This window comes from Trichosurus vulpecula, chromosome 1 (genome assembly GCF_011100635.1).
Source record: "Trichosurus vulpecula isolate mTriVul1 chromosome 1, mTriVul1.pri, whole genome shotgun sequence".
Lineage (NCBI taxonomy): Eukaryota > Metazoa > Chordata > Mammalia > Diprotodontia > Phalangeridae > Trichosurus > Trichosurus vulpecula.
Window position 1 is genome coordinate 120282125 of NC_050573.1, and position 27096 is coordinate 120309220.

The 27096-nt window shown below is 38.4% G+C and overlaps 1 protein-coding gene across 3 annotated transcripts in view; it reads left to right on the plus strand.

The window, feature by feature from the left end:
* The window catches only part of ENPP2 (ectonucleotide pyrophosphatase/phosphodiesterase 2), a 189612-nt gene that overhangs the window by 33619 nt on the left and 128897 nt on the right, over positions 1-27096 (plus strand). Inside the window, exons 1-2 of one of the 3 annotated variants that reach the window (XM_036739576.1) lie at positions 18121-18254; positions 18523-18625. In XM_036739576.1, coding sequence (XP_036595471.1) covers positions 18222-18254; positions 18523-18625 — 136 coding nt within the window. In that variant the 5' untranslated portion in view covers positions 18121-18221. Of the gene's footprint in view, positions 1-18120; positions 18255-18522; positions 18626-27096 lie in introns of those variants that run through there. The other 2 variants (XM_036739567.1, XM_036739570.1) reach the window with 2 other exon arrangements.

Sequence of the window (27096 nt, forward strand, 5' to 3'; positions counted from 1 at the left end):
AGCCCCATTTCCTTCATGTTATAGCATGTTTTCCAATTTTCTCATCAGCTTGTCAATATCTTTTTTTTAATGAGATTGGTTCTCCTTATCTTGCCCAGGATAGAAATAGCTTTGGCTGCTCACAGGTTTGATACCAATTCTTCCATTGTTTTCAACCTGGGCTTGTTTGCATCTCCTTGCTTTGCCTAGTGGCCTTCCACTTCCCAGGGCTCACCACACTGGCATTGGACTTAGTGAGGATGTCTGATCAGCTTTAGCCCTATCGTAGCTCAAGCAATCCAGCAGCCTCAGATTTCCCAGATTCAAGGATTACAGGTGTGTGCCCATGCTTGGCCTTGTCTATGTCTTTCCAAAAATGGTGACAGTTCAAACTAAACACAGCATTTGAGGTGTATTCTGACCAAAGAAAAGCATGACAGAGCTATTTCCTCCCTTATTTCAGACACCCTGCTGCTGCTATTGCAAACAAAGCCTGAGGTCATGCTACCTTTTTTCCTATACTACCACATAATTGATTCATATTGAGCTGGTATTGGACTAAAACCTGTATTTTTTTTACTCCAACAAAATTTATTTTTAATCACATAACTATAATAATTCAAAACTGGATTGCCTCTAGGACAAATCTAAGTTGCTGTGTTTGCTACTTAAATCTCTTCACAAACTGTCCCCTTGCTACTGTTTCAGGCTTATATATTACTCTGCTCTTCCTACTCTGGGATCCAGTCATACTAGCTTTTTTAGTATTTTGTCCCCTCCCCCCATCCCCTGCTAGTACACTCCCAAAACTGTGTTGTATTTTTTTGGTAGACATTGTATGTATCCTTATATTAGTTCCTTAAGGACAGAAACTGTCTTGCTTGCTTGTATCTGTAGCCCCAGTACTTAGCGCAGTGCCTGTCACATAGAATTATCTAATTGTCTGTCTGTCCATCCATCTGTCCAACTTTCTAATCTATGCATCTATCTGTCTATCTCTGTCTCTCTGTCATCTGTCTGTCTTCCTGCCTGCCCCTCTATCCATCTAGTTTTCTACAATAGGACTTATACTGGTTGACCATAAACATATGGGTCAACTAGTCAATGCAGTGGATAGTTTGGATTTTTTAGTTAGGAAGTTCGTTGTTGTTCAGTCATGTCAAACTCTTCGTGACCCTCTCTACCATAGCACATAAAATCCTTCTATCCTCCACTAAGTTCCCAAATCTGTCCAACTTCATGTTTGTTGTTTCCATGACACTATCTATCCATTTCATCCTTTGCCATCCCCTTTTCCTTTCGATCTTTCCTAACATCAGGGTCTTCCAATGAGTCCTGTCTTCTCATCATGTAGCCAAAGTATTTAAACTTCAGCTTCACTATTTGACCTTCCAGTGAATAGCCAGAATTAATTTCTTTAAGTATTGACCGATTGAATCCAATCTCAGACACTTACTGGCTTTGTGATCCTGGGCAAGTCACTTAACCTCTGTTTGCCCGAGTTTTCTCAACTACAAAATAAGAATAATAAAATAAAAGCATCTACTTCATAGGGTTTTTGTGAGGTTGTTGTGCGGATCAAATAAGGTTATGTTTGCAATGCATTTAGCACGGTGCCTACTACACAGTAGGTGCTTGATAAATGTTTATTCCCTTCTCTTTCCCTTCCCCACTCATGACAATTCAGAAAAAAAGAGAATATCCGTAAGGAAGAGGGGATCAAGGGTGTCAAATGAAACAGATTGTTAAGAAGTATGAATATTGGGAGAGGGAAGACCACATTTGGCAATTAAAAGATCCTTAATAACTTTGGAGAGAGAAGTTTCAGTTGAGTGATGAGGTCAGAGGGCAGATTGAAAAGCTTTGAGGAGTGGGTGAGAGGAACAGAAAAAAAGGAAGGTAAAGGGACACATTTTTCTAGGGGGTTGGCTGAGGAAGGGAAGAGAGATATAGGATGATAATTTATGCGTCCAGTGAAGTTTTTTCTTTGGTATGGTCAGGTGGAGAAATGTCAAAGTTTTTTATTAGGGAAGTGGAACATTTGTGGATTATCATAATATGTGGGTTGCAACCCTTGATTTGTGTGGCTGAGGTATATAGTGAAGTAGTAGGTCATAGGATTTAGGATTTAAGAAGACTGAGGATTTGGGAGATTAGGGAATTGGGGGGAGCGCATCAATATAAATATTGAAGTCCCCCAGTATAAGAGCAGAAGTTGGGAAGGAGAGGAAAAATAGTGGGCCAGGTGCTAAACTCCTTGAGAAAGTAAGAAGAATGACCTAGGGATTATCGTGAAGCAGTTGAATAGAGTAGAAAATTTGAATAGAATGACCTTCAAAGGAAGAGAGGCTGCTGAGTAATGGCAGCAAAGGGAGAGCCTAAAATTGACTGTGGGGAGCAATGAATATTTTTGTCTTTCCCTTTAGGACCAGTGAAGTGAAAGTGTAAGTGAAGTGAAAGTGAAAGTATAAGCTTAAGTGTAAGTGAAGGCACAAGGTGGCCAGGGATGCAGTTTCTTCAGGGAGGAACTAAGTCTCAGAGAGGACTAGTAGATGGAAGGAGTGTGAGAGAAAGAGATCCAGAAATAAAGTTTATTCACCGTGGGATGAGAGGACAAGGTGTAAGGGGTGCAGGGCTGGAGTGAGGCATGGGTGGGGCAGGGTGGGGGAGGATGGGGGTTAGAGAATGGGGGAGGGGTGAAGGGTTTGGGATAATTTGCTCCTAAGTAGCCAGTGATTGAGTAACATAGGGATAAAGACAGAAGTAGGCACCGGGAGATTCTAAGCCTTAAGGTGGCAGATGAATTATTATTATTATTATCATTCTTGAAGGGGTGTTGCTGCCAGTCAAGAACCTTCTTTCTCGGTTGGGTCTGGGTCACAGATAGGGAGAGGAGGCTGGGCAGATTGGCAAGGGGGCGATGGGTAGGGCCTGGGTCTGGCTTGCTTTTGGCCTTCTTCTCTGCTTATTTTACAAATGGGGAAACAGACTCTTTGGGGTTAAAGGACTTTAATTGTCACACATCTAGAGTCAGAGGAAAGCTATGAATTTAAATCTACTAACTCTAAGTCCAGCAGTCAGCTCATCATGCCATACCGCCTCTCAAAAATCTGCCTGATATATTAAAAATTACTTTATTTTAAACTGAATGTCAGCATTATTATAATCATTAACCAAATCTGGCATTTGTATAGCACTTTAAAGTTTGCAAAACACTTGAGACTCACTATCCCATTTTATCTTTAGGACACTTTTGTGAGGTAGGTGCTATATGACTCTCATTTTACAGTTAAAAACTCTGAGATCCCGAGGTGTTAGGTGACTTGCCTATACTACATGACCACATGTAACGAGAATAAATAGGTAAGTTGGTAAGTAAATGATGCGCGGATGTTTGGATAGACAGATAAGATAGATAAATACATACATAGATATAGATGTGATGCATACATAGATGCTGGATAGAGGATACATACATATGTAGATGATAGATAGAAAAAGCATTTATTAAGTACTTACTGTGTGCTATGCACTAGGGTACAAACAAGATAAAGTAACATAGTTCCTGTCCTTAAAGAGCTGACATTCAAGTGGGCAAAGACATCAAAGAGAGAGGGAAAGGGGAGTAGGTGGAGCTAGAGATGGTGAGTGCCCAGGTGTGATGCAGAGATGCCTAGCTCGGAGTTTTTTCATTTGGAAAAAGAGGGTGTTGGACTAGATGCCTTCTGACATTGCTTCCAGATCTTAAATGATGGTCATGTGATCTTGTGATTGTATGAATTTGGAGAATGGAGAGATCGTTGTCAACTGGAGTAGTCCCTGAAGCCTCTGTTGAGGAGGAAAAGCCTGCCACTGGACTGTGAAGAATGAGCAGGATTTGTGTAAGCAGAAGAAAGAAGGGAGCATAGAGGTCTGGTTTGGGCCATGAAAAAGGGAAAGTTCACTTATTCCAGCCAAGCAAGCCAGAAGGGGCACCTAAGGTTGTGATGGAAGGGGGAAAGAGGATGATAGCCTTACATAGGTGGTTAGGGTGGAGAGATGACTGGAAAAGCAATCATTAACTCTCAATGGTTTACTGAGAATGATTTTCAGAACCACAATTATGAATACATTTATTTTCAATATGCTATAACAAGTGCAATATAACAATATTTTAAACCATCTAGTCTGGTTGAATTTTCAAATTCAACTTTGTCATATCATTGACATGTAGCTTAAGCTGTTTCGCGTCGCCCATACAGTCTTTGTTTTTCACTGAGGCAGTGAATTTAAAATTCAAAGTTATAATCAACATCACCAGATATTTGTGAAATGCCCATAACCTACAGAACACCGTCCTTGTTTTCTGCTCTTGATCATTCTTCTAGAGTGGTGAACAGGGCATGGAAAGTAGTGGATAATAGGAGTTATGTCACTGAAAAGCATGATGGTGTCAATTTCTGTCTTCAGTGATGTAATAATAAACATTACAGAGGATGTTTGCCTTTGGATTGGCTCATGATATTTTTCCCCTGGAGAACCTCCTGACACAGAGATTATTCATGTAAATTCCCTCCAGTAGTTTGGAATCTTGAGTACCCTGGGCTCCAAACCCACAGCTACAGGATTGAATTGGAGGAGCCATGCAGTTACGTTTGTACAGCTCGTTTTGGCAGAGTTCCTGGTGCCAGCTTCTTCAAGTTCAAGCAATCACGATTTTCAGCTCAACTCAGATTGTAAATCCTTTTTGCAGAGAATGTCTTCCACTTTTTATACCACACTGAATTCACTGTGAGCTCTTCACCAAGAGACAACCTAAAAATAAGCTCCAATAAAAAGAGGCTTTAAAAAGGAAAAAGGAGAATATACACCAGTACTCTGTTCTATTTCAATGAGCATGAAATGGAAGTCTCTGAATAGCCATTTATAGCAATGCTTAATTGTCACACTTTCAAGTCCTAGAACTATCCCATGAAGGATGTTAGCAAGTAGAATCATGTCAGTTTGCAAACTGAGAAATCAAGAAAGGGCAAGCAAAAAAGGTCCTTATTTCTTGGGCTCTAGAATTGACTTGAAACCGTTTTTCTTTTTAGAATCACTCTCAGGATCTGTTCCTTTTTTAAAAAAATTTTTTTAGGCCAAAGTGATGTTTTTTTTTATTGCAGATAATCTGAAGCTTTTTTGGAATAATATTTCATTTTCTCCCAATTACATGTAAAAATGATTTTTAACATTCATTTTTTTTAAAAATTGTGGACATTAGAGTTGGACAGGCCCTTGTCCTGTCCTGTCTAAATACTTTCTCTCCCTCTCTCCTTCCCTCCACCCCCCTTCCTGATATGGTAAACAAGTTGATATAGGTTACACATGTGCAATCATGCAAAACATATTTCCATATTAGTCATGTTGTGAAAGAAGATGCAGACCAAGAAAAACCCATGAAAAAATAAAGTGAAAAATAGTATGCTTGAATCCATATTCACACTCCATTAGTTCTTTCTCTGGAGATAGATAGCATTTTTCAGCATATGTCATTTGAAATTGTCTTGGATCATTGTATTGCTGAGAATAGCTAAGTCATTCACAACTGATCGTCATACAGTATTGCTGTTACTGTGTACAATGTTCTCTTGGTTCTTCTAACATCACTTTGCATCAGTTCGTGGAAGTCTTTGCAGGTTGTTCTGAAAGAATCCTGCTTGTCATTTCTCATAGCATGATAACATTCCATTACAATTATATACCGCAGCTTGTTCAGCCCTGGTCCTTCTTAAGCAGCTTTTAGGAATAGGACTTTGAAGAGTCTTTTCAGAAGATTCTCTCTCTCTCTCTCTCTCTCTCTCTCTCTCTCTCTCTCTCTCTCTTTCCACATATATGTATATATACACATATAGATATAGATAGATATAGATATATACATGGAGGCCGTCTCCAGTGGTCCTGATGTGTATCTGGCCACTGGACTTACATGGCTCTGGAGGAGAAAGTGAGGCTGGTGACTCTGCACAGTCCTCCTTCACTTAAATCCAATTCACTTATATGTCATGGCATCATCTCCATGACGTAATGGTCTTCTTTGAGAATGAAGGACAAAGAACAACAATAGATGTATACACATATATATGTATACATATACATATACATAAATATGTGTATATTCTTGCTGAAGTGTAAATGCATCTATTGATCTCTAAAAATTCTCAGGGTTTTGCAGGAGGGAAAAAAGATGCAACTGAAGTTAAACAATACTGAGAAAAAATAAGGAACAAATTTTGTTGGATCTACTATAAGTAGGAAGAACTTTCTAGTCAGAAAACCTGGGTTCAAATTCTGCTTCTTACACTTTCTACCAGTGTGTTCTTGGACAAGGTCCCATCCAGCTCTAATGTCCTAGAAATCAATCTATGGAGTACAGTGAATGTTAGCAAGTAGAATCTTCACTTGCTAACAGTGAACTCCTTAATGAGTGTGGGTGTTGGGGAGGAGGGGTTATTTGGCCAGCCAGGTAAAACAAGACAAGGTCAGATTTTCACAAGTCTTGAAATCTAGAAGAAGAGTTTGGACTTGGTGTTGCAGGCAAGAGAAAGTCTTTGGAACTTTTCCATTAAGGGAGGTAGATTATGAAATTCATATAATTCGAAGGAGAATGGACTGCCTCAGGAGCCTTCTTCCCAGGATATCTTCAATCAAAAGCTATTGAGGCATAGCTCTGCTTGTTGGATGTGTTGCTTGTTGAGGTCCAAATTGTAGTAGATGGGCATTGAGTTCCTAATGTTGAGATTCTGTGATTAATGTAGTGCCTTGCACATAATACTCAATCAATCAACACTTGTTAAATATCTACTATGTGCCAGGCACTGTGCTAAACACTAGGATACAAAAAGAGGTGAAAGACAGTCCCTGAGCTTAAGGAGCTTAGGTTTGGTGACTGTTGACTGACTGATACACACACTGCTAATTTGTACCAATAGCATAAGCATATGATCTCCTGCCTATGTTTCTAAGTATACAAAAATGTTATTTCCTTGTTTTATTAGTATGTCATTAATTTTCCCAGTAGAAGCAGTAGAACAGTGCTGGAATTAGAACCAGGAAACTTGGTTTTGAATCTTGGCTGTGAGACTTTATGGCTCTGTGACCATGGGTTGCTTTCTGAGCCTCAGTTTCATAATCTGGAAAGTGGGTCTATCTCCCCTCCCCCGCCCTCCCTTACCAAGTTGTTGTGCCCAAGCATTTTGTAAACAGTAAAGTCCTATTTAAATATGAATTCATAGGATCATAGATTTAGAGCTTAGAAGGAACTTTAGAGGTCATGTAGACCAACTCCCTTTACTTTACAGATGAACTATTGAAAATAAATTGGGGCAGCTACGTGGCACAGTGGATAGATTACTGACCCTAGAGTCAGGAAGACCTGGGTTCAAATCTGACCTCAGCACTTATTAGCTGTGTGACTGGGCAAGTCATTTAACTCTGATTGCTTAAATAAAAACAAACAATAAAGAACCCTTCTTATAAGTATGAAAGCTGATTTATGGTGACTTATTTTATATCGATTTTTCCCTAGAAGAAGATAAAGAAATCAAGTCAAGTGTTCTGTAAATTGGAATAGTTATGTCACCATGGTTAGGTCACTTAGTCGCCGTGCCTCTTTGTCATCTATTATATCGGGATGATAATGCATTCTCTCGTTGTGTGCCAGTGTTTTGTACAACTGAAAGTGATATAGACATAGGTGTTCTTATTTATAATTACTGGGAGAATAGTCGGGACTAGCTTGGTAATCTCTATTTTGTTTACAATACTGGATTCTGTAGAATGGTGTTCTCCCTGGAATGGTTGGATTAATAGACTACACTGGTAAGTCATTTCTCCCAATCCTTCTCTTTGTTTCTGTTTACTGATTCAGTCACAGATGGCCTCATGTTGATGACCTCAAACACTACTTCTGATGACCTTCATTCAGTTTGTTGAATTTGCTTTAGAGTATTTCAAAACATTCCCCACTTCATTTAGTTAGGTTTCTAGACCTCCCTTAATGATACTTTCTTTTCAAATAAGGTAAGAGTTCTAGTATTTATATATCCATTAGTCTGCTGGTTTGTTTTTCTACTTTAAATGACTAGATATATTGTATTTTGGCTTCCACCTGGAGGGGTGGGGGCCTGGCATTTTGGACATTCTCCCAATAAATAATTAATTTCACAAATATTTAGTGAACACGTACTAGATGCCAGGAACTATCGAGGATGCAAAGATGAACAGCATAGTTCCATGGGGTTTTCGGTTTAATAGGGAAGGTAGGTTATATAAAAATAACTCCACAATTACAGTGTCATAGCATACAGTGCTGGAAGAAATCTTCTAGCAAGAAGAGTAGGTGCAAACCACATCTGAAGGAGTAATTCCCAAGACACATCCTCTACCAATGTCTATTCATTATCTCTTCCAACACACTCACTGACAGAGAATGTGCATTCTTCTTTTCTAAAAAAAATTATTTCATTAAATATTTCCCAATTACATGTAAAATTTTTTAATGTTCATTTTTTATATTTTGAGTTCCAAATTTTTTCTCTCCCTCCTACCCCTCCCCCCTCCTTGAAAAGGCAAGCAATTTGACTTTGATTATACATGTGAAGAAGTCTTCCCGAGTTCAAATCTGGCCTCAGACACTTACTAGATCTCTTGACCCTAGACAACTCACTTAATCCTGTTTGCCTTAGTCCCTTATCTGTAAAATGAGCTGGAGAAGGAAATGGCAAATCACTCCAATATCTTTGGAAAGAAAATCCCAAAATGGGTCACGAAAAATCAGACACAACTGAGAAACAAAAAATACATATGACATCATGTAAAACATATTTCCTTATTAGCCATGTTGCAAAAGAAACAGACAAAAGTAAAGAAAGTAAAAAAAAATATGCTTCAATCTGCATCCAGAGTTCATCAGTTATCTCTCTGGAGCATTTTCATCACATGTCCTTTGGAATTGTCTTGGGTCATTGTCTTGATTAGAGTACCTAAGTCTTTCACAGCGGATCATCCTTATGATATTGTCGTTATGTGTATATATGTGTATATGTGTATAACGTTCTCGTGGTTTTGCTCATTCATTTTACGTGAGTTCATATAAGTCTTCCCAGGTTTTTCTAAAAACATCCTGCTTGTCATTTCTTATAGCACAATAGTATTCCATTATAATCATATACACAACTTGTTTAGTCATTCCCCAATTGATGGGCATCCCCTCGATTTCCAATTCTTTGTCACCACAGAAAGAGCCACTATAAAGATTTTTGTGCAAATAGGTCCCTTCCCCTTTTTTTGATTTTTCAAATTTCCCCCTCAGTGTCCTGTTTTCCTTCTAATGTTTTGCTGTATTAGTTTTGTTTGTGCAAAAGCTTTTTAATTTCATGTAATCAAAATTATCCATTTTACTTGCAATGATCTTTTCTATTTCTTGTTTTGTTATAAACTGTCCCCTCATCCATAGATCTAACAGGTAAATTTTTTCCATACTCCACTAATTTACTTATGATATCTGTCTTTATGTATACATCTTTTATCCATTTTGATCTTATCTTGGTATATGGTGTGAGACGCTGGTCGATGCCTGGTTCTGCCAAACTGTTTTTTGGTTTGCTCAGCAATTTTTGGCAATGGTGAGTTCTTAGCTCCAAAACTTGGATCCTTGGGTTTATCAAACATTAGATCATTATGGTCTTTTACTACCATGTATTGTGTACCTAATCTATTCCTTGATTCACCACCGTATTTCTTAGCCAGTACCAGATTATTTTGATGATATGTTTTGAAATCTGGTACTATCTTCTAAGGCAGCCTATTCCACTTTTGAACAGCTCTAATTACTGGGGTGTATCTCTTTATATCCAGCTTAAATCTGCTTCTCTCTTGGCTAATGTAAGGAAGAAGGAAGGCTTCATGGAGGGCGACAGGCAGAATTGGGAGTATGTTCCAGGCAGAGGGAAAAGTGATAACAAAGGCAGGAAAGAAATTTGGGGATGGTAAGTACACTAGATTGTTGTTGGATACAGGCACAATAGAATATATGTTCCTTGAGGGTAGGAGCCATATCTTTTTTGTCTTTGTACTCCAAGCAACTAGCTCATTGCTTCGAATAGGGTGGGAGGTTAATATATCATTATTTATGGATTGACCTGAAAGAAAATATTAATGACTTAAAAATACTGCTCTGCAGCAAACATTTATTGACAGTCTCTGAAACATTTGAGACCTTTATAATGATATATGATATATGATATATGAAACATTGGCTTACTTTTGGATTAGGTAGCACATGTGAATTAATTCCTTATGTACATTGAGATGGTAGAAGGCAAGGCTCCGTTAGAGGAATGGCCTTAGATCATGGAACATATATAGATCTAGAGCTGGTAGTAGACCCTATAGGCTATCTGGTCCAGCTCCCTCACTTTACATATAATGAAACTGAGACCCAGAGAGGTAATTTGGCTCAATCCAACGCTTTATATTTTCATTAAAAATTCCAAACTCCTTAAACGTCAGCTAAAATGAATACATATATGCATATCCATACATATCCATACATGTATCTATATAGAAAGACAGAGAGAAAGAGAGAGAAGTTTGTATTATATACAGCTTGTTTTTCACTTTCATAATAAATTCAACATGTAACTCTCAAAGCTATCCTGCTTGGCTGTGCTTCCTTCTTGCCTTCCTTTTGTTTTCTTCTGTGCATTTCAAAAAATGTTTCAGTGACTTTGTTTCTTTCTTTGTTCCTTCCTTCCTTCCTAATATACTTATGATATCAGCCTTTATGTCTAAATCGTTTATCTATTTTGACCTTATCTTAGTATATGGTATGAGATGTTGGTCTATGCTTAGGCTCTGTTTTTTAGTTTTCCCAGCAACTTGAGTCTATCACCTTTAAGTCAGGAGTTGCCGATCCTTTTAAAGATAAAGACAACCAGGCCCAGAGAGATGAGGCGATTTTCCCTTGTTGAATAGAAAGAACACTGGATTTGGAGGCAGAGGAACTGCGATCAAGTCTAGCTTCCATCACTCACTACCTATGGGACCTTGGGCAAGCTGGTTCCTAATAAATGCTTGTTGGCTAGCTGCACTATTGATTGACAATTTGTCGGTTTGATTTCAGATTGACTTCAAGTCTGTTGACAGACTTCTGGGACTTGGTTTCTCCATTTGTAAGATGAGGATTTGCATTAGGTGGCTTCTAAGGGCCTTTCTATCTCAAAGTTTATGACCATTAAGTTGCAGAGCTTATTAGTAGCAGAACCATGATCAGAGCCATGCCTTCTAACTCCCAGGACTGGCTTCACCCCCCTCCCCCCACCACTACGCCATGTTTCTCCTGACACTAGGATTCTATTAATATTTAACAGGATCCTTAACAAGATTCTCTAGGTTAGATGTATCTACAAGATCAAACTTCAGCTAAGGTTAAAGATGAGAAACTGTGAAAGAGAAGGGTGTCCAATCTTAAGTAGGGCTATACTAAGTGACCTCTAAGCTCCTTTTTAGCTGCAAGGTCCTAAGGTCAAGACTCTAATATGTCCTTGTGTAAGGGGGATCTGGTGCATGTGCTGAAGCTACCAACTTGCTTGACTGATGCAGCCTTTCTACATGATTCTGGAGAATCATGATGGCGAAGCAAGTTGGCACATTGGATTGAGTACTTGAGCTCAGGAGGATCTGAGTTCAAATCTAGCCTCAGACACTTGTTAGCTATATGAACCTGGGCAAGTCACTTAACCTGTTTGCCTCAGTTTCCTCATTTGTTAAATGGGGTTAATAATAGCACCTACCTTCCAGGGTTGTTGTGAGAATTAAATGAGATAATAATTATAAAACCCTTAGAACAGTGCCTAGCACATAGTAGGCACTACATAAATATGATGATGATGATGATGAGTTACGGAAGTGCCCTGGACAGATTGTGGGGCATTCATAGATATTCTACAATTGTTCCTGGTCCATCAACCATGTGGTAAAGGGGAAGTATTTTGATTGGCAAAAAGTATTAGTTACCTCTTCTTTTCCCTCAGTTTATCTGGGGAATTTGGTGACTCCTTGCTTCTCTGTACATCAGTGCTGCAATGGAGTGCCAGAGCATGCTGCTGGTGGCCTTTCAAATTCATTAGGTCATGAGGCACTATTCCCTTCACCTAGAACACAAAAGAACAGATGAAAAGGCCAAGGATGGAGACCTATTTCTCAGGCTCGACATGGCCAAAAGAGAGGAGAGGTCCTTTCCCTTTATGGCGTGGTCTCTTTCTAGATGCTGTGGGTGGAATGACCACATGGTTAGTTGACTAGGACAACTTACAGAGTATCTACACCTGCTGCACAGTTTCTTCAAGGTTCTGCCCTTTTCTGAAATTGTGATTGTCCTGGAAGCAATTTCCTTAGTATCCCTTCCCCTCCCCTGTGGGCATCAGACCCCCAAAACATTTGGAAATTCTTTGTTATTATTGAGGATATGCAGAATAGTGAGGTACATATGGAGACAGAAAATGTGTATAAAGCATTTTGCAAAACATCTTGGCAGTCTCATTGGTTCCCAAGGGACTAACACTATCATCTCAGTGCAGATGACTCCAAGATCTACATGACTGTTCCTAGACTCTCCTCTGAGCCTGTCTCCCTCTTCCTTCAGTCTCACATCACTAACTCTCTATTGGATATTTCAAACCAGATATCCAGGAGATATCTTCAACTCAACATGTCTAGAATTGGATCTTTCCCCTGAAAGCCTCTATTCTCCCAAACTCCCCTAGTTCTTTTGAAGTCACCTTTATCCTTTTTTGTAATATTTCAGTTTCATAATCTCAGCTTTGTCTTGATGCTTCCTTATTCCATGTTACCCGATCAGTAGCTAAGTCTTTTTATTTCTACCTTCATAACACTCACATCTGAGCCCTTCTTTCCATTTATACAGCTCCCACCTTGGTTCATTTTCCCCTAGATTATTGCAATGTTCTCCTCCTTGGCCCCCCTGTATCAAGTCTGGCCCCACTCTTATCCATCCAACACAATGTTGCCAAAGTAATTTTCCTTAAATGCTGATCTGACCATGTGAACCCGCAACCGAACCTATGTAGTGATGTCCTGTTGCCTCTAGGGTAAAACATAACTTCTTCTTAGTTGTCAAAGGCCTACACTATCTGACCCCAAACCATCTTTCCATCTCTCATCTCCACCTCTTTTTGGGGGCTATCCCCCATTCCTGGAATGTATTCCTTCCTTATCTCTGCCTCATAGAGACACTCTCCTCCTAAGATACAGTGCAGGCACTATCTTCCTTTCTCTTCCTTTTTTAATAAATGAAAAAGAATGTTTTATTAATGTATAAGCCAACATTTAACAAAACATAAAATATAGAATAAATAGATATATTTAACACAAAATTACATTAATAATAATAACATGTTGGATGAACTTGTTTTTGGTGTAAAGTTTCTCTACTAATATTCATAATTTTTTTAACTACTTAGCTTTTATTTTTTCTTGTATAATAGGTCCCTCTCAATGGCCTCCCTCCCTCACACTGAGCAAATTAAACTCCCCTCTCTCTGTATATACATGCAAACATATACATACATATATGTATGTACACACAGTCTGGCAGACAAATTGGTCATGTTGGAAAATGAATGACTTTTTCTGCACGATTTCTTCTCTGGCAGGAAATGAGTAATGTGTTTTATCTTTATTCTTTTGGAATTGTGGTTTATCATTGTGTTGGTCAGTTTTAAAGTTATTCAAAATTGTTTTTCTCTATAATATTACCATTATATAGATTGTTCTCGTTCCCCGTGCTTTACTCCACTGCAGTTCAAAAGGGGTCTTCCCAGTTTTCCTCATCATTCCTATGGAGTAATAATATTCCATTTTTTTGGCAGCTAGGTGGTGCAGTGGATGGAGCATGGGGGCCTGGAGGCAGGAAGACCTGAGTTCAAATGTGACCTCGGACACTTATTAGCAATGTGACCCTGGGCAAGTCACATAACCCTGTTTGCTTCATTTTCCTTATCTGTAAAATGAGCTAGAGAAGGAAATGGCAAGCCGTTCCAGTAACTTTGCTAAGAAAACCCCAAATGGGGTCAAGAAGAGTCAGATGTGACTGAAATGACTCAACAACCAACAAAAAATTTCCATTTTCATATACCACAATTTTCTTAGCTATTTCCTGATAGAAGGATACCTCCTTAGTTTTAAATTTTTGGTTACCACAAAAAGAGAAGCTATATATTTATTTTGTTATGTATAGGTCCTTTCTTTCTTCTTTCATTTCTTTTAGGGTATATGGGTCATGTATTATTTTCTGCTTGAAGCCTTTCCTATTACCTTCTAGTATTAATGTCCTCCTTCCTAAGCTGCCTTGTATTGAACGACTTTGTCTATATTTGTATTTATTAAATTTATATTAATTTTTAATATATTTTTATATATCCTTGTTGTCTTCCCCATCAGATATAAGCTTTTTTTTGTGAGTCAGGATTGTTTAATATTTTGTACTTGTATCTTCAGCACCAAGCACATTTGTTATTGCTGAGTTGTGTTTGACTCTTTGTGACCCCATTATGGGGTTTTCTTGGCAAAGATAAAGGAATGGTTTGCTATTTCCTTCTCCAGTGGATTAAGGCAAATAGATGTCAAGAGACTTTCACAGGGTCACATAGCTAGGAAATGTCTGAGGTGGGATTTGAACTCAGGTCTTCCTCCCTCCAGGCCCAGGGATCTATCCACTGAGCCATCTAACTTCCACCTGCACACAGTAGGCTCCTAATAAATATTTCTTGATTGATTAATTATAAAGAAGAGTTTGCAAACCTGACATCTTTATAAGAGTATAAATAAAACTCAAAGGGTATAGTAATAAATTTTATACTATCTCCATTGTTTTCTGTTATTATTTTTGCTACTATGTAATGATAACTTATTAGATGCATCCTTGTGCATAACTAGTGGGCCTTGAAAAGTCAGGAAGCCTTGGCACATCACTTAACGTCTCAGTACTTTAGCTATCAAATATATAGCCTGTGGTCCAAGGGCCATCTGCAGATTAAAATGTGATTGGGAAATATTTAGCAAAATAAAAATACAATAAAATATAGATAACAATACATTTTAAAACTAAATCTCTATGTACAGATTAGTGGCCCAGGTTTTTGACACCACTGCTCTAGGCAACTCTCTGACTACGGGTAAGAGACATGGTGGTGATCTGCATTAGAAAGGGAATGTTTCTATACCTGGTTGTTCCCTGTACCAATGGAAACATAAGTCTGGTTCTTTACCTTATATTGATAACCTTAGATTTTAAGCATGAATAGTAGAAAACCCCTGCATATTTCATAAGGTTTTGCCGAAACCTTAACGAAATTTCCTCAAATTGAAAAATGCATACAATGAAGTCTTACTAGCTGTGTAACCCATAGGCAAGTCCCTTAACCATTCTGAACCTCAATTTTCTCAACTGTGAAATGGGAATATTAATAACTTAGAGCATCATCTTTATAGGGTTGTTGTGTGGATCAATTGAAACCACATTCAAAATTAAATATAAAGGATATATGAAGAAAGATAGTATTTACATTCAGAGAAAGAACTGATAAATAGAAGTAGGTATAATATATATGTATTATATATCTATTTATGTATAATGGTAGCCATCTCTAGGGTGGGATGGGGAGAGGGTAGATAAAAGGAGAAAAAAAAAAGAAATTTACATGATAATTTTGTTGTATATTTGAAAGAAATAGCAAGTTGAGCATAGTAGATTTGCTGTTTGATGTATAATCATCTTTTTTATTGTACTATGTCATGGAAATTCTTGTTTTATTCCATAAATATGTATTAATGTAATAAAAAATAAAAAGGAAAAAGGAAACCACATTCTTTTTTTTTGTTTGTTTTTTGGAGGGGGAAAGACAGGGCAATTGGTGTTAAGTGACTTGCCCAAGGTCACACAGCTAATAAATGTGTCAAGTATCTGAGGTTGGATTTGAACTCAGGTCCTCAGACTCCAGGGCCAGTGCTCTACTCACTACACCACTTAGCTGCCCCAAGGAAACCATGTTCTTAAAGGACTGTAAAAATGTTAACTGTTATGATTTTTTTTTCTGTCAATGCCTGTCTTAAATGAACTTATAACCTGCCATCTTTATGACAGTTTGAATCTCAAAGTTCTTGGCAATGTATTCCATTTTCTGGTGAGCCATTACCAGATTTTCAAATATTTAATAAACTATGGTCACCAAGATTGCCATCTCTTGTTAACAGAATGGTGGTACTTTGGGCCACTCCATTCTATCTGAATATAACCAGAGCTCAGTGTGTCATTCATTGCATGGCAAGTCTGAGATTTGTTTACACATACACACATGCATTTTATGCTGGAGTAATGATCATTTGGAAGAAGCAATAAAAACAACAATTAAAAAAAAGCCTCACTCTCTCTGGCTTCTTCAGAGAATTTTTAGAGCTGGAAGAGACCTTAGACATTAAAGGCTGATAAGAATCTTAGAGTCCAACTCCCTCATTCTACAAATAAGAAAATTAATGTCCTAAGTGGAACCAGCTCTACTCACTCCTCCATCGGGGGCTTTTCCTACCATATCATGCCACATTATCTCCCTGGCTTCAGTTCTTTTGTCTCTAAAATGGTGGTTTTGGATGGGATGACATTTTAGGTCCCCTAGAGCTCTGAATCTTTGAATTTAAATATTTGAATATAAGCTCCTTGAGGGTAGGGACTGTTCACTTTAGTTTTTATACCTTTCAGCTCCTAGATCAGCTTCTAGCACATAGTTCTGGTGTTTAATCAATGCCTACTGATTGCTCCAATGATCCTAATCTGAGCCTCTGGACAAGCATTTCAGTAAATTTTATGACTAAGCCTAAACACTGTTCCTTTAAGTGCACTTTTTTGGTAAAGAGCTCAGTGAAAGAAACTTCTCTCTCCCTGAGGGGCTGGGTTGCTTTGCCTTGAATGATAATTTACCCCCACGAATAACTGGCAAACCAATACTTTGAATCATAATTCTATCCATCTCTAGTTTCCTTCCTAAATGAAACTGCTTATGAAGCTGTTTTTTTTCTAAGCTAGTAGTTTCTTCTGAGAGACAGAGATGAGAGAGAGAGAAAGAGAAACAGAGATAGAGACAGAGACACAGAGAAAGACAGACAGAGACAGAGACAAAGAGAGACAGAGAGACAGAGACACACACACAGAGACAGAGACAGAGAGACAGAGATAGAGGCAGAGAGACAGAGAAACAGAGACAGAGAGACAGAGAGTCAGAGATAGAGACAGAGAGAGACAGAGGCAGAGAAAGAGAGAGAGACAGAGAGACAGACAGATAGACAGAGAGAGAGAGAGAAAGAAAGAAAATATTTTTTTGTCCTTTCTGATAGTCAAGGAGGGCTTGGTGTTGCTTGGCTGGCATTCTTGGTAATTTGATAAAGCTCCTCCTCTGAACCATAACAACAATATGAGGAAAAATAATGCTATCTCTGGGGTTGGTTACAGTCCCGGGAGATTTTGGAGTGAGAAATAGTTGGAAAATCATGAGGAACAAAAAAGGGTTTGCAGTTGGGACTTATACATTAAAATTGAATCCCTCCAATCAAATAAATGGTAACATCAGCAAGTTATTAGATTTATAAATTATAAAAGCTTCCTTGGTTTTTTTTTAAATAAAGTTGCAAGATTAATGACATTGAATAACTACATTGTAAATCTCCAAAGCTTGAAACTGGTACCAAACCTCTCTCTCCTTTCTCCAGCCCTGTTTCACTTTTATCGGATAAAATACATTTGGTTTCTTTTTTACCCGTGTTTTTGCGAGGAAAGTAAGATGAACATGAACTGTTATTGGCCACAGCAACATTAGAAAACCTCGTGTTGCCAGAGGAAACCACATAAAAGAGTGTGTGTCTGTGTGTGTGTGTGTGTGTGTGTCTGTGTGTGTATGTGTATGGGGGGGGGGAAGGGTAAGGGGGAGGGGAAAAGAAGGATGATGCTGGAAGCCTCTTGTACTCAGAGCTGGGATTTGTGAGTGAACCATGATGAAATCAGGCCCTTGGCAAATCAAATGAGCCTGTCAACCTCCCCAGGTGGGATTAGTTGTAGCTAATAGAGTGGACTCAGAGAGCAAAGAGCCCGGCATTCAGTGTAGAGAAAAAAGAGAACAACACACAGCAAAAAGACTTTCCAAGAATTCTCTACCATGGCAAAGAGAAACGCTTTCCAGTCACACCAGGTAGGGGGCAAGAAAATGGATTTCTGTGGGAAGGAGACCCTTCCACTGCCTCCTGAAGGACATGCTATCAAATGAAATGCTTTCTGCTCAGTTGCTTAATTAAACAATCCTTGCAGAGTTCTGAATGTGTGAAACAGAGAATGGTATTTGATGATGTGTTTGCAAAGCTCTAGGAGTGAGCCGTGATGGTCTGACCCTTAAATGCCGCAGGACTCGACTTCTATCCAGCTCTAAGTGTGTTTGACACTTTGGTCTTTTACTTCCCCAGGTAATCTCCCTGTTCATTTTTGCCATCGGAGTGTATGCCTGTTTAGGATTTGCCACAAACCGAATTAAGAGAGCTGAAGAATGGGAGGAGGGCCCTCTCTCAGGTAAATGACCTATGATAGCATCTCTTCAAATTCTCCATCTCTTTTGTGAGTGGTTTTGTTGGTGCAAAGCTATCCCTTTTGAAAGAAAATCTCATGCTGCAAAATTCTTAGCTTTGACCTAGATTCCAGGGTGAAACAGTGATGGGGGAAGTGACAGGTTACAGGTATTTAGTTATTACTGAGTAATGACTAAAAAGAATAAATAAAATTGGGTGTGTAAAATTCCTAGTGATGAGATATTTAAGGCAACAATGTTTGTGAATGTTATGGATGAACCAAAAGACAGCTTCTGTCGGTTGCCACAAACTACTACTGCCTGTGTAAAAATGGTGAGAGCAGGTGGTCTTTTAAGACGGGAGATACCCGGTGCCCATCCTGTTATGGAGCTGCCTGCTGGCTGACTCCCCCACCCCCTCCAACTTTTTTTCTTTAAGAGTTTTCTGATGTGGGGAGAAGAGAAAGTAAATGATGAGTATACAAGTGATCTCTTTTTACCAAGTTTGAGAAATGTAGCATTTCATGAAATCAAGATTTATTTGGGACAGAAACAGAATATAGAATACAGAAGGGATTCAAAAGAGTTCCCAGGGATAAACTTGTCTCCATTTTCTTTCCTGTGGCATAAGGAAGGTAGGCTATAAATGTGTCCCTTGACTTAATTACTAGAACTGAAGAGAGAGAGGGGGAAAGTTTCCTTTTACAATATGCTGGTCCACAGACAGTTTGAGAACACTGTGATAAAGGAGCTCCTTGTGCATGGTGAGGGGCTTAGCTGACCAGGTCTTAAGTAATGAGTTGGTTAATTTCCTGGAAATTGGAGCTGCTGATGGTTTTATAAATAAAAATTACATTTTAAGTAATGGGTACCCTAGGGGGCAATATTTTCTGGACTTACCTGACATTTCAGCATGTTTTTCTCTTTTTCTTGTAATTCTATGCATAATGTGCCCATGTTTCTTGACAGTTCTGACCTCTAAGACCACCACCTGTCTTGATTTGGCTGACTCTAAGTTTGATTATTAATCTGTTTATGGTGAATAGGATAAGGGAATACACAGTCTTCTTTTACATCAACTAAGTTTCTTCTGAGTCATGCCAGAGGGTTGAAAGAATAATATTAGGTTGGGAGTGGGGGGTAGGGGTGGAGAGGGTTGAGTAGGAAAGCTGAGATCATAAAAATTGTGTGGCCAGTGAGGCAAATGGACAAAATGAATTGTCTACTGTTAGAAAGGGCAGGGGAGGGGAGAGGAGCAGAAGGTACAATGCTGGGCTAGGGGACCTTGTTTTTATTGGTAACAAATGTTCTGTTTAGACATGTATGACTCCCATTAACACTCACAGTAGCTATGGAGGAAAGGGAGTCTTACCTCTAGAAGGCTGAAGAGTTCCACAGAGGTTGCTACATCTTTTTGAGAACTATTCTAGGGTGGATTTGTTTTTTGTTTGTTTTTGTGCTTTCATTTTTTTCAGAGGACTTTATTTATACAAGTGGTGAGATGAATTTTAAAGGAAAGAAATGCAGTGCTTTCTTAACTAATGTGCAAAACCAACTTGTTTGGCTCATTTCAACATGACTGGCCCTTGAGAAAGTGTCATGAGAACTTGGTGACAACTTGGGTTGGGAGTCATAGGCTGATAAATTTCAGGGATCTGAGAAGTCAAATCCAACCCCCATCAATTTACAAATAAGGAAACTGATGCCAAGGGAGGTTAAGTGATTTGGTCAGCTAGTAAATATCTGAAGCAGGATTCAAACTCAAATCTTATTGATTCAAAGATCAATGCTCTGCCCACTACAGCATGAGAAGGATTGGGTCCCAGTCCCCACTCTATGATTTTAGTAAAGTCACTGAACCCCTCTAGATGATATCTAAGGTCTAAACATTTTAAGTTCTTATTTATACTCTTCTATCCTGAGTTTCTGTATATTATGCCATAGGATCCCCCATCTTCCCTCCTCCCCTAGCCCCCATTCCTCCTGTATGCCACAAACATTAAGGCAATGCAGTGGGGTGTACCAGCATTGCAGTCAGAAAGACTTGGGTTCAAATCCTGCTTCTGACACACTCACTGTGAGTAAGTCACTGAACTTATCAGTGCCCTAGGTTAATCTCAAAGACTATTATGTTATAAATGAATTGCTGACCATGGACAAGTCATTTAATTTTCCTGGTCCTCAGCTTCCACTCTTGCAAAAAAAAGGAGAGTTGGATTAAGTGGACTCTTTTCTTGCATTTTAAATCTGTGATGTGAATAGCAATGAACATTATATTTATAAGGAATATCACAGAGGCAAGAGAGTTGTTCTTTTTAAAAAGCACTTTCTTAAACCTAATCCACATTGCTTAGAAGTGTACACCATAAGGGTTTGAAAAGATTCTCTTTTCTTTAAAATATAGGCCAGCAGTACTAATCTCTGTAAACATTTGGTTCTCAAAAAACTGTTTTCCTATGTGTTACAAAAAAGCAGTTAGCAGAATCAAGGAATTGATATCAATATTGGCCCTGTCATTTCTGGGAAAATCAACATTCAATGAGGAGTTGTTATGGCAGCCTTCAAGGGAGGGGATGAAACTTACCCAGGGAAACTGAGATTTCTTTTTTGATTTGCCAATTTGTTAAATTAAATTAAAAATTAAATAAAATTTGTTAAATTTGTTATTCCAGAGCAGGGGTTCTTAACCTTGTATATATCACAGACCTCTTAAGCATTCTGGTGAAGCCTAAGGACACCTTCTCAGAATGATGTTGTTAAATGCATAAAATAAAATACTTAGGACTACAAAAGGAACCAATTATTTTGGAAATAATTATCTAAATAAAAATTTTTTTCAAAGTTCATGGACCCCAGATTAAGAATGCTCCTTCAGCTTCTGTTCTAGACTCTTAAGGAGTTTAAAAAATTGCTCAGCTACACACAAGAAGATAAATTGGCCTGAAGAGAGCTTAAAGATAGCTTACTTTTGAATTCCATGATTTTTTTTTCAGGCTTATTCACCTTTTTGTTCTCTGGAAGCAGTTTTTTTTTCCTACTGCTGCTACTTAAAGACCAGAGTTTATTTCTCTGGATTTTGCATCACTTTGGTAATTCAGTAAAAGGGTAAGATACTTAGAACTTTAGGAGGCATGAAGACTCTTAGTGCCACAAAGTCTGGAAACAGCCTCCTATAAATAATCTCTATAAATAATAATATCTGAACCATTAGCAAAGCCTTAGCATCAGACAACATGACTGTCTGGATATTCACACTAGACCTAAATCACTTAAGCAGAGAGACAGATATCCTTACTTTCCTTGGAAACCAGCAGCTTCAAGGACATCACAGCCAATATGAAGATGGAAGACATTTGCCCCTTACCACCTTCAGACTGACTCAAGTGAGATGGTCTATCCAAAGTTGTCCTGCCTCTTCTTTAGCAAACAGGGGCAGATCCTTGCAAAAAACCTTTGCCAGTTGCTGAGAATGTTTGGCGCATGTCGAATCTCTCAGTGCTGTACTCTGGACCAGAGTATTAATTTCAAGACTGGGGCAATGCAAACAAACTGTGTTTATAATTAGTTAACTAGCATATCTGTAGCCTAGACCTATTGTTACTCCCTTGCGAGTCATTGGAAGTGACAGCCGAATAAGAATTTTAGAAGTGGTGGCAAACGTAGACTTTGTATGACAAAAAGATGATGAGCTAAAAACTCACTAAATTTACAAGATGGCTCATTAAGTGAGCAAGTCTTAATATGGAAAAGTCATGTAAGCTCGGCTAGGGGAGGTGACATGAAATGAAGGGCCTGTAGAGTTCTGAAATCCTTGTAGGCAAGGGCTGTGTTTTGTATCTCCTAAGAGGCCTAGGACAGTGTCTTATCTGTATTAGGTACTCGGTTCATTTGATTGACTTGTATAGAGGATGCAGGTCTTATACTTTTGACACTGAGGGCAGAAAGATTGGATTCAAGTAGCGTGATTTTTGTCTTTTTGTTCCCTCACTCAAGTATGTGATTTGGTTCTTTTGCTCTTCAGGCCCAAATTGGATATGCTGTTTGATAGATAGATTGTTAATTTTGGAAGGCAAAAAGTAATTTATCAACTAGGGGGCAGATATTTAATGAAATCTTGAAAGTTCAGGCTGCCCATTCATCATCTTTAGAGGACTTGTAGGAAGTGTAAGTGCATTTATGAATGAAATTTGGGCATATAATTGAAAACAATGTGCTGCAAATAACTTTATGGATGAAAAGGTGGCCTGCATCTGAATTCAGAGTTGAAGGATGTGGATTCAAATCCCAGATTAGTGATTCACCTTTCAGTAGGAGAGTTTGGACCAGAGGGCTTCTAAGGTCCCTTTCCAGCTAAATCTAGGATCTTAGAGGCCTTCTAGTCTGATTCCTTCTTTTGACAGAAGAGAAAACTAAGGCCCTACAGAGGTTAAGTAACTTCCCTAGAGTCACACAGATAGTAAACAGCAGAAATAGGAGTCAAATTCAGGTCCTCTGACTCCAAACCAATTCTGAGAATTTTTCTTCAAGAAATATAAGGAAAAAATGAGCATATTCATTTTAATTTTGTGTCTGTTGAAGAAAAGTCATTTAATGGAAGACCCATAATTATTTTAAAAAGATGGTGGTAGGAAAGAGAGACTAAAACTTGCAAGACTGAAGCCGAGATTGCGTCTGGTCATTGTGGCGTTATCTCCAGTGTCTAGCGCAGTGGCATACACATAGTACACACTCATAAATGCTTATTGAATTTAATGGTGGAATCTACCAAATTTACCAAGTACTTGATGGGGTTCTATATTAAATGTAGTGTGGAAGTTAAGAAGAATTTAGGTCAGCACAATGATCTTCTGAATTGGAATTCTAATGGGATACTAGAGTTTAAGTCTGAGTCATAAATTATGATTGCATTGATTTGCATGCTTTCTGTCAGTCAGTAAACATTTATTAAGCACCTACTATGTGTCAGTCACTGTGCTAAGCATTCAGGCTACAAAGAAAAGCAAGATAGTCCCTGCTCTCAAGGAGCTCATAGTCTACTGGGGGAGTTAACATTCTAACAGCTATGTGTTATGTGTTGTTGTTATTGAGTTGTGTCTAACTCTCTGTAACCTTATTTGTTGGTGTTTTTTCCCAAAGAATTTTCCAGTTAAGCACATCAACTGTTGTTGCTGTTGAGTCATTTTGGTCATATCCAAGTCTTTGTAACTCCATTGGGGTTTTCTTGGCAAAGAGACCGGAGTGGTTTGCCATTTCCTTCTCCAGATCATTTTTACAGATGAGGAGCTGAAGCAAACAGGGTGAAGTGACTTGCCCAGGGACACACAGCTAGTAAATGCCTGAGGCTGCATTTGAATTCAGGTAGTACTGAATCCAGGTCTGGCGCTCTATCTACTGCACCACATATCTGCCCCAAATGACTATTTACAGATAAGTTATATGCAAGATAGATTGGAAATAATCAACAAAGAGAAAATAATAGGGATCAGTGAAGACTTTCAGTAGAGGGGAGCATTTTAGCTGGGGCTCAAAGGAATCCAGGGATGGTCTAACCCTCCTGTATTGCTTTTCATATCCTCACTGATAAAAGATCCTGGATTTCAATCAACCAATCAACAAACATTGAGCGCCTGTTATGATCCAAGCACTATGCTAGGTGTTGAGGATATAGAATCAGTCCCTCTCTCCTCAAGGAGCTTACATTCTATCAGGATAAATAACAAAAACATGTAATTGTATAGGAAGAAATATAAATTTAAAAAGGTATTTTAAGGAGCGGAGACAATAATAGCTGGGGGTAGAGGGGAACATGAAAGGTGGCATTTGAACTAAGTCTTGAAGAGAATAAGGGATTCTAAGAGGCAAAGGTGATAAGAAAATGAGTTCTAGGTATGGGGGATAGGCAGAACAAAGACACAGAGATGGCAGATGGCTAGCAGTGCAGGAGAAAGAATAAGAAGACCAGTTTGGCCAGACTGTAGAGTATTGGAAAGGGAAGTAATATATCATATTATATATGTGTGTGTGTGTGTGTGTGCGTGTGTGTGTGTAATATATAATGAGGCTAGAAGGCTAGGTGGGGGTCAGCTTATGAAAAGCTTTCAAAGCCAAAAAAAAGAAGTTTAGATTTTTACCCTAGAAGTTATAGAGAATCAACCAATGGAGTTTATTGATTAGGGGAGTGACATAGCCAGACTTACACTCAAGGAAAATCACTTTGGCATCTGTGTGGAAGACGATTTGAAGAAGGAAGAGGTCTGAGGCACGGAGACTAATTTGGTCATTGCAATAGTTCAGATAAGAAGTGATAAGGGATCAAATGAAAGTGAAGTTGATACAAAAAAAGTGTTCGCTACAAGTATGAATTCCTTAAGATGATATTTTTTTTGGAAAGCCATTAGTGGAAAGTCTTAGCAAAAGAATCAGATGACTGAATTTTATTTATGGCTCTCCTATTTAACAGTGGGTCACGCAACCCAGTTTCCCCATCTGTAAAATGGAAACAGTAGTAGTTGATGAGGGGCAGCTAGGTGGTGCAGTGGAAAGATGCCGGGTCAGGAAGACTCATCTTCTTGAGTTCAAATATGGTCTCAGATACTAGCTCAGTCACCCTGGACAAATTGCTTTAACTTGTTTGCCTCAGTTTCCTCATCTGTAAAATGAGCTGCAGAAGGAAATGGTAAACCACTCTAATATCTCTGCCAAGAAAACCCCATGGAGTTACAAAGGTCTGGATACAAATGCGCTTAACTGGAAAATTCTTCGGAAAAAAAGTACTATTAAAAGTATGGTTCAGGGGAAAGAATACCGGATGGAGAGTCACAGGAACTGGGTTCAAGTCTCAGCTCTACCCCTCGTTTCCTGTGTAGTCTTGGCCATAGTTTCCCATTACTTTCCTCACTTATAGATGAGGGGATTGGATTCAATAACCTCTCAGGTCCCTTCCAGTTCTAAGTCTATGACACTATGATGAACACTTTTATTAGTAGGGATTAATCTTTTTTTTTAAAGAATCTCTCAAATTTATTGTTACATATTTTGAATCCTCTCTTATGTTCTTCTATACACATGTCATACATTTCCCCCTTTCTTACTTTGTATTTAAGTTCCAATATTTAAATTTATGATATATTTTTGTTTCTTTTCTCTATTCTATGTTTGTGTTCTGGTGTTTGAGTCCAAACTAAAATAAAACAAAATCTTTCCTGAAAAAGGTAGTTTGGCATAAGTAGAAAGAGGGCTGAATCTGGATTTGAATCCTTCTTTTCTTATTAATACAATGAGGACCATAATACCTGTGGTATTAATTTAATGGGATTGCTATGATGATTAAATGAGGCTGTGCATATAAAGCTTTTGTTATATGTCAGCGATTATTTGCATAAATTCTAAAGACCTAGAGGTCTTACCCTATGAGGTAATATCAAAGCTTCTATTTGAAAGCCACAAATAGATGATTTATAAGAGATTCAGTCCTACTATCCTCATCCTGCAACCTGGTTGGCTTGGAAGTAGAATTTAAAAATTAATTTTATATCTACTATCTAAAGTTTATAAGGTGTAGCTTTATAGTTTATGAGGTCCTTTTTATAATAACTTTACTTTAGATTGTTGGAAAATACGTACGAAGTCTTTGTAAGAGGTCCCTTCATTTAAAGACTTATTGTGGAGACAGCAGAGTCCAAAATGCTGAATTAAAAAAAAAATGAACTTGACATGAATTTACTCTGACTGCTTTAAGGGGGAAAATGTTGTTGTTGAAGTGTCTAGAGTTTAGAGAAGATAAAAAAGTGTCCAAGAAGATGATTAGAGACTTGATTTAGATAACTCAATAGCTGGGTTGTGTATATGTTATTTTGCTAAATGTAAGGTTGTCAGTAGCAAGAAGAAAGAATTCTTATCTTGTTCCAAGAAGGTATGACTGAAATGGAGCAATCATTAGAATCCCTTATTCTTATAGTTGGAGAGGATGTTGAAAGATTATCTACACCTTTCTCTTGGTTTTTTTCCAGATCACACTAAAACCAGCCCAAAATATGATAATCTATCCTGTTTTTAAAGCTCTCCAGAAAAGGAGACCATACAGCTTCAGCCTATAACCCTTTTAAATCCTTACTTCTTACTGTCAGGAAATACTTGGGCTGAAGACCAAGAAGAATGGGAGGAAGAGGTTGGGAGCACTATCCCAAACACTGGAAAGGGGACTGAACAAAACTGGAAAGAAAGAACATTCCTGCATTAGGTTGGGCTGGATGGCATGCTGGGTGTTTTTAAGCTTAAATGCTGCCTCCCTGATCTGCCATCACTCAAATCTGGAATTTTGCTTTTTACAAGGATGACTTTGCTATGTAAGGGCAAAAATGATTGGGTGTCCTGGTTGAAATATTGTTTAGATCATCCCTTCCCTCTTGCTTTGGGTTGTTTCTTAAAGCCTCATTTCTGTGACTCAAATGGGTGATATCCAATTCCCACAAACAGT